Source organism: Chenopodium quinoa, unplaced genomic scaffold, assembly GCF_001683475.1.
Source record: "Chenopodium quinoa cultivar QQ74 unplaced genomic scaffold, ASM168347v1, whole genome shotgun sequence".
Lineage (NCBI taxonomy): Eukaryota > Viridiplantae > Streptophyta > Magnoliopsida > Caryophyllales > Amaranthaceae > Chenopodium > Chenopodium quinoa.
The window spans coordinates 618,314-627,176 of NW_018743136.1; the positions used below are offsets into that span (position 1 = coordinate 618,314).

The window sequence follows — 8,863 nt, forward strand, 5'->3', positions numbered from 1 at the left end:
GCTGCTGCCTCAGCCACCAAGACCGTCGCCCTCCCCTTCTCCTCCCTCTTGGACCGCCACCTAGTCGGCAGCCGCCGTGGCTGCGTCACCCAGTCGCGGTTGCCGGCCACCAAAACAGAATTTTTTTTTGTGTTTTAATTTAATTAAAATAACACTTATCATAATTAAATTAAATCAGTCCATAAGATTAAAATTAAATCACATTCAACTTTAAAATTAGGGTTCTTCATAAAATTAATCCCAATTTAATTCTAACTTTTAAAATTAAATTGATGATCATACACAAAACACTTTTATGCATAAATCAATCCGATTAAAATTATGAATCATAAAATAAATCGAATTAAATCAAAATCAAGCACAAAAATCATATTTAAGGGCTAGGATTTTTGAAAAATTCGAAATTTAGGGTGAGGGGGTTCGAAAATTTCGAACAATTTAGGGCTTAAATTCGGTCTCTTCATGGCTATTTTGAGCATAATTAATTCACATTTAATCAATTCCAAAAGTTTAATCGCATTAAATATAATAATTGAACCATAATTAAATTAATTTCTCCCTCTTAATTGATTATAAAATTAACGTGGACATCAAATAATCGTATTATTATGATCTAGCGCGTTCATGCAAGAGGCTAACTGATACCACTGAAGGAGTTTATAGGTACTACGCAGCGGAAAAACATGAATCATATTCAATCTAGTACCAATCCCAAGAATCACATGCATAACACACAAGACACATAATCATACCTTTGACGCGTGAATTCCACGAAGCTATTCGACAGGCAAATCAGGGAGAGAATAGAGCCCCAAGCGTTGCTCCTCTACTTAGTCCACGAGATTCGAACGAGCCGTCCACCAATACTAGATTGGTCTAGTGATTGAGGAAAACCGCGATCACCACCTTTACGGACAACCGACCACCGCACGAACCACCACCACCACGACACACCACCGGCGCCTAGGAGGAGGAGAGAGTCGTGAGAGAGAGAGGACTATGAGAGGGGTTGGGTTTCGTGTTTGCTAATTAGGGTTTGATCACACTGATCAGTCAATTGCTTACTTGCTGCAAACCTAGGCACCTAGTCTATTTATAATCTCATTATAATTAGACTAGGGCACGAAGCCCAAAACTCCCTTGTCCACTCCATATGGCCGGCCACCTAGAGTGATGAGGCCCATGATGGGCCTCATCCTCTAATGCTCGATCTAGCCCCTTTGTGTGACCTTATAGGATCCGTCCAATTGGGCTTTGGGCTATTTTACTAGTCCAAAGATCGTTAGTACCTCTAGCTATGGCAAAACGACGACCCAAAAGTACGAACTTAATTATCTCCATAATTTGATCCAATTATATATCTAGTAATTGCACATGACGAAGACATAACTCCTTCACCGTCATCTCTGATTCTGCGTCTGATGATGTCTCTGAATCGCTAGAACCAGTTGGAGGATCGCGGTGATTATTGTTATTATCACCAGAATCCGCCAGGATTTGCTTGTAGAAATTTTTCTGTCTATGGAAGGAACGTTCGATCTCAGGATCGAAAGGGATGTACCCCGATCTGGAACACCTGGGCATAAACAAAAACTAGAAGAAAATATGAGATTTGTCTCAGAGAACTAACGCTCTTCGAGACAAAAGGGGAATAATCTAGACTACAAAATTAAACAGAAATAAAAATAAAATCGTTTCCCCGGCAACGGCACCAAATTTTGACAGGGTAAAGTCGTATCCCCTAATCAAAAATAATTCCTAAGTCCTCTAACTAAAGTAGATAGGGAAGTAGGGTCGATCTCCACAGGGAAACAAGTCTTTTTACTCCTAATTAATTATTATAATCTAAATTATCTAAGAAACCAATATTTATATTCGAATAAGAAACTAAACTACTAAGATTTAGAATAGAGAGGAAACAATATATGAAAGGATCTGGGGTATAGGTTCACCAATAAATAATACTCTAGGGTAAAACATAGTAATTAATCATTGACATTGCATAAATAACACGATTAACAGGCTCTCGCAATTTATTAACCAACATAGATCTAACAGGCTCTCGCATTTACTAGATCTAAGTTCCTATTGAAAATAGCCTTTAATATCAAATTAACATCTGCTCGATTCATTAATTCAATATTGCTATACTTTTACAAGCCGCAATTGTAAAGCGTTAAAACAATTCAATAAGAAATTATCATGCAATACCAATAATCAATAATAGTCAATCATCAATGCATCAATTAACCAGATTGTAAAGGGCTTTCGCTACGTATTACAATCACAGAATTAATCTACCGGTATTAAATCTCATCTCTCGAATCTCGACTTAACCATTTATAAATTAACCTGCCTATTGAAACTAGACCTAAACATCAACTCTCATCTCTCGAATCTCGAATCAATGTTGTCAAACTCATGCATAAAAGATAGGCCTAATCTAGTCACAGATCATTAAATCAATCAATAGGAAATTAATCTAGCATTGACAATCAACAACAACAAATTACCCCTTCATATTATTTATGGATCCCCTTAAACCCTAGAATTAAAACTACTCACACATATTAAAAACTAAACTAATCAAAGCAATAAAGCAAGACATGATAAAAAGAATAAAGTAAATTAACTGAGATTAAGAGAAGAGAAATCGTTACCAAAATAAATCTGGAATTAAGAGTAGAATCAAGAACAAAGGTTCAAGAGAAAAGAAATCTAAGAGAATAATTAAGAGAGTAAAGAAAGTGTAAAAGGGAAAAAGAAGAGATCCTAAAATCGTATTACGGAGGAGTATTTATACTCCGTACAAAAATCCTAAACTAAAACAAATTAAAACGACGTCAAGCGTCCACTAATAAATACACGCGCCCGATCAGGCTCGCCTTTTTTGCTCATAATAATAATCTCGCACCCGGCCGGGCGCGTCACCGGGCGCCAGCCTCTTTGGCCGGGCGGCTCCTTTGGGCCACTTTTTGGACTACGATTGGGCTCAAATTCTTCAAGCCAATCTGGGTTTCCTCTTCCGCTCTTAAATACTCGGTCCAAATGCCTCGGTATCACCTATACCGAGCCCTTAATCTCCGGTTCGATGGCTCTAACCGACCTTGAGCTATAAAATCTGGTCGTGCTTCTCCAATGTTCGTGATTGCTCCAAAATATCTTGGGAAAATACTCCAAAAGCATAAATCCCTGCAAAAGTCAACCAAATCTACGAAAACACTAGAAAACACCAATTAGTAATAAAAGTGGCTCTAAAGAGCCAAAAACACTAATAATTATGACCAAGGGACGGGGGTAAAATACTATATAAAATAGACAAATCAATTATGTTTGTTTCTTTTACTTGAATGATCAAATTTTATTATGTTTGCTTATTTGATGTTTTTATTTTCAGAGAACTTCTTTTTCAAACTTTATTCAATGCGAAGGAAATGTACAGAGTTCTATTTTGGCAAATGATATCAAGCAGATGGAAATTTCTGTGATTAATGGTTCATGAAAGTTTTTGGATAAAAATCATTTGCATTGTGGAGTTGCAGTGATGAGACTCATGGAAACATACATGGGTTGTGCAAAGTGGGATCCTGGTTTGAAAAAAAATAATGTAAGTCTTTTAGATTAGTCTCATTAACAATAAGATGTTTTGGTCTATTTGCTTACTTGTTCATTTCATAAATGAACAAAGAAATGTTTGCTCATTTCACAAATGAGCAACTAATTCTTTGCTCATTTAAGAAATGAGCAATTAACTTTTTGATTATTTGCTAAATGAGCAAGAAATTACTTGCTCATTTATCAAATGAGCAAAGAAATGTTTGCTCATTTGACAAATGAGCAAGGATTTACTTGTTCATTTCATAAATGAGCAAGGATTCCTATCAAATGTTTACTTTAATTTTGAGGTCTATGGTCCATTAATCTAGCAATACCGTAGGCCATTGCCTTACAAGTTACAACTGCAACTTGTGGTGTTACTTTTACATGTTTGCTCATGTTATTGAAATCTCCTTAATTATATAGGGTTTGATTATGTTATTTGTTTTGCAGCTGATAATCTTGACTAAACTTCGTGAAAAGTACACCCTAGGAATAATTACAAGTAAAGTGAACACTATTCAATCTGTTAAAGAAATTGATCAGAAGAAGAAAAAGCAAAGTAAAGTTTTTGTTGCTGACAAAGAAGAAAATGCTGAAAAAGAAGAGCCTGAAGAAGAAAAAGTTCAAGGAAGAAAGAGCAAAAGACTGAAGAAAGTTGAATGTTAGGGAATTAAATAGTTAGTAGTGATGTTTTGTCTTTTTTGGTTTAGGGAATTGGGTAAATTAATATTTTATCTACTTTTAAGTAGTCTTTGAATGACGTAAAACTGATTTATAAACAGATTTTACCAATAGAAGCCTACCCTTTTTTTACTATAGTGATGATTATATTTGAATTAAAATTCAATATTTTATTTGTTTTTACTTCACATACCTTGTTATATATAGCCAGTGTTCATTTGAAATATTCGTTCATTTGTTAAATGAGCAAACAGATGTTTGCTCATTAAATGATAGATCAATGAATTCTTCCTCATTTGATAAATGTTCAAAGAATTTCTTGCTTATTTGATAAATGAATAAAGAAATGTTTGCTCATTTCACAAATGAGCAACTATTTTTGCTCATTTAAGAAATGAGCTTTTACCTTTTTGATTATTTGCTAAGTGAGCAAGGAATTACTTGCTCATTTGATGATTGAGAAAAGATATGTTTGCTCATTTGACCCGAGGAGAGCTGATTTTAGACTGGGAGATGAAACAAGAGTGCAATTGTTCCAAGTTCATATAATAGCTAATTTGCTCACTTGCCAAATGAGCAAATAATTATTTGCTCATTTGACAAAATGAGTAGTTAATTATTTGCTCATTTGATTAATGAGCAAGGAATTATTGCTCATTTGAGAAATGAACAAATATTTAGTCACTCATTTGAATATGTTCTATTTTCAATTCAACAATATTGCAAAGCATTAAACTATGATTAGTACAAAATTAATAATATATTATTAAATATAAAAATTCAACAAAATCTTATATGTATATAAAAGTACCATTACACTTTTTTTGGACAATTTCTAATATCATGATGACTCAATTCACCACAACCTCTACATAATCTCTTCTTTTTTTGGTTTTGTTCTACAACCTTTTCTTTTTCTCCCTTAAGCCTTTTTGCACTTCTACCTCTTGTTTCAACATTTGACACATCAATCTCAGTCGCTTTCTTTTTTGAAGTCTCTTCATTTGATACATGAACTCCATTCCCTTTATTCTTTGAAACTTTTGGAGGTTTGACAATTATTTCAGTTGGCACACTAGCTCTAATCAATAGCTCAATGTCTTGCTCTTTGTTTTTTGCACTTCCAGCTGTTGTTTCATTATTTCTTGCAATCCTCTTTGCTTCCAAATCCTTTCTTATTCCTTGAAGATTTATCACAAGGTCTTGAATATCTTCATCTTTGCTTTCTGCCAAACTTACACAAGTGTGTATCTCTGACCATAAATCATTATTTAACAATTTTTTCTTGTCTATTATATTAGCACATTGCTCCAACAGGTTTCCTCCCAAGTCAAAAATTGGTTTCTTTAATGCCATAGTAGTCCACCTGTGTAGCTTATACTGCTTGGGAATGGTTTCAAACCTTTTTTCTTTCCAAACCCAAATCATATGTCTACATGGAATTCCTTGCCTATAAAATAGCTTGCAAGAACATGTGGTGTCATAGTTAGTTGGATTAAACACAACATCAAATGTTCTAGTCCGATTTCCTTCACTTACTGTTGCAACTTCCAATTCATTTTCTCTCTTCAATTCATCAATACCACAAGAAAAACAAGCAATTTCAACCTCGTATTGAAATTCCATAAAAGACAGAATTAGTATATAAATGTGAGGCATGCTTTTCTATCCCTAGTGGTGTTTTGCACTCAGCATATTTGTGCTTTGAATCATTATCATTCTGACCTTGAGTGTGTCTCTGGGCATCAATTGCAGCTTCATATCTCAAGTAAAACTTAACAAGTGACACATGAGGATTGATAAAGGAGCAGAAAAAGTTGTTTTCACTTTCGGATCTTGATGTTGTACGCATTATTCCTCCAAGGAACACATCTCTGAAATAGGCCGGAATCCACTTGTCTCTTATCTTGTACATATAACCTAACCACTCATGTTGTTCCAAGTGGTATTCAATAATCACCTTGTTCCACCTTTCTTCAAACTCAGCGGGTTCAATTTCAAGGTGCCAAACGCAAGCACATAAATTTTTTAGGAAACCAGTTTCTTCTTGCATGATTGATTTCTCCACCTTATCTGGTAACTTTTTCATTATGTGCCACATACAGAACCGATGTTTAGTCTTCTTAAACACACTTCTAACAACAATTTTCATTGCTGGATCCTGATCTGTGATCATAGAATTAGGTTCATTCCCACCCATTGCCTTGAGGAATGATCTGAACAGCCATTCAAATGACACGATATCTTCCTTCGCTATGAAACCAGCAGCAAAATTAATGCAATTCTTATGATGGTCAACACCTGTAAATGGAGTAAACACCATGTTGTACCTGTTTACACATACAAAATAAAGTTTAAATGAGCAAATAATTTAATACTCATTTGAAAAATTATCAAATAATCGATTGTCATTTGTCAAATGAGCAAATAACTCAATGCTTATTTGTGAAATAAGCAAACAATTCTTTGCTCTTTTGTCAAATGTGCAAATAATTGAATGCTCATTTGTCATATGAGCAAATAACTCAATGCTCATTTGTGAAATGAGCAAACAATTCAATGCTCATTTGTCAAATGAGCAAATAATTCAATGCTCATTTGTCAAATGAACATGCAATTCAATGCCCATATACGTACTCTTATCAAAGAATATTAGACTTATGGGGATATTCAATTTTCACATATAAGTAATGAGCAATTAAACTAATTTTATTTAAAACAAAGTCATTAACTTCAGCCATAGCTAGTAATAACACATAAATGAATTACCTATTGGTTTGGTATGTGGTATCAAAGGATACCATATCACCAAATAGAGCATAACTCTTTTTACAAAGGGGGTCTGCCCACAATGCTCTACAAAAGCAATAATCTTCATCCATCTCAAATCAAAGAAAAAAGCGCTCCACATTAGCTTTTTGTTGGTAAAGTTATCCACGAACATTTGAGCATCACTTCCTTGAATGTATGCTTTTAAATATCTATGAAATTTTTTGAAATCTTCCTTAGATGTACCAATGTTTTCATATCCTCCAACAATTTCCTTCATCATTAGAAAAGTTGTAACGGGACCAATATTCACCTATTTAAAGAGCAAAACAGTTTGTCACATGAGCAAATAAATCAATGCTCATTTTTAAAATGAGCAAACAATTCAATGATCATTTGTCAAATGAGAAAAAAAATTATTTGCCCATTTGTCAAATGAGCAAACATCTTTTATTAGAACATACAGAGAATTCATGAAACATAAGAGAATTTGGAACATAAGAGAATTCATGAAACAATTCAATGCTCATTTGGCAAATGAGCAAAAAATTTTTTGCTCATTTGTCAAATGAGCAAAAAACTTTTATTAGAACATACATAGAATTCATGAAACATAAGAGAATTTGAAAGTGTTACCTTAGAATTATTCACAATTATTTTTTTGTGTAAAATGTTCATTTTCCTTCCTTCTTTTTGGAATAGATTGCAGCTAGGTGTATAAAGTGCATGAGTATGTCCCTCATGAAATTTTGTCACTATGAATATGTTATCATCACAATGCTTTAGGACAATATGTGCCTTGCACCCAACACGAGTAACGAGTCTCTTCCTTTTGATTGAAGCTTTTTCTTCATTGTTTTCCCCTTCCTTGTTATTTAAATCTTTTTCTACAGTAGTCTTTCTTTTCTCTTTGTATCCTTCCTTATTGCACAAGATATACTGATATTTTAATTCTTTGCTTCTTCTTTGTCTTTTAGTTGTAGACTTCCTTGTATTGAAACCAGAAGCAAATGCATAGCCTTTATAAAATTCAAGGCCCTCTTCAAGATTATTAAACTTCATCCCTATAGCTGGTTTTAACTCATTGGGGCATATTGGATGCCATTCTTTTGATCCTCCAGGAGTGATCAAAGGTGCTACTTTAGGAGAAACTACTATTGTAGGAGTTGATTAGGGGATTTTTATCCACCAATCACCGTCTGACAAGTGGACCAACCAGGTTCCGCCACGTGTCCTTCACGCAGGCCAATAGGAGCCTGCCACGTGTCAATCACAGATACGTCCTCTACGGACCAATCGAGACACGCCACGTGTCCACCCATGCCAAATGGGAAAACCGGCCAACAAGGCCCAATCCTGTCTAGAGGCCCGGTCAGCCCTAGGTTTACCCTAAACCTAGAGAGTGGCACGCTTCTCAAGACTATAAATACTTAATTAATCCTCATTAATTAGAAAATCAAGAAAACATCAGGCAATCAAGCAATTGAGAGAGCAACTGATCAAGCAGTTAATCTCACCTGAAGAACATAGAAGAACAGAAACATTACGGAACACTAATAACCGGCTAATCTCGCTAACAAAGCAGATTACCAACATTAAACACTCTCACCTAGAGAGATCTTATTGCTTTAATTTCCGTATTAATTATTCCTTAATCAGGTACTAACTTGATCGTTGGAGGCGGAGCTCTCAGGAGTCTCCGTTATTTTGCAGGTACAGGCGTCCGGTTCCAGTCTCGGAATTGTAACTCTCCCGCAGGACATCAGAAAACCCCGAAACATTTGGCGCCGTCTGTGGGGAGAGTACTTCAGAG

The 8,863-nt window shown here is 34.9% G+C and overlaps 1 protein-coding gene across 1 annotated transcript; it reads right to left on the reverse strand.

Moving 5' to 3' along the window:
• Positions 1-7,254: 7,254 nt before the first annotated feature.
• LOC110732077 (protein FAR1-RELATED SEQUENCE 5-like) lies at positions 7,255-8,121 on the reverse strand. The gene is made up of 3 exons (XM_021911990.1): positions 7,687-8,121; positions 7,297-7,363; positions 7,255-7,262 (listed from the first exon to the last, which is right to left on the reverse strand). The coding sequence occupies exons 1-3, from the start codon at positions 8,110-8,112 to the stop codon at positions 7,255-7,257; spliced, it is 501 nt and encodes a 166-aa protein (XP_021767682.1). The 5' UTR covers positions 8,113-8,121.
• Between the last annotated feature and the right edge of the window lie 742 nt (positions 8,122-8,863).

Coding starts and splice junctions, on each gene's coding strand:
- LOC110732077 (XM_021911990.1), bottom strand. CDS start 8,112: ATGAAGTTTAATAATCTTGAAGAGGGCCTTGAATTTTATAAAGGCTAT. Junction 7,364..7,686: donor TAATTGTGAATAATTCTAAG/GTAACACTTTCA, acceptor CTCTTTAAATAG/GTGAATATTGGTCCCGTTAC.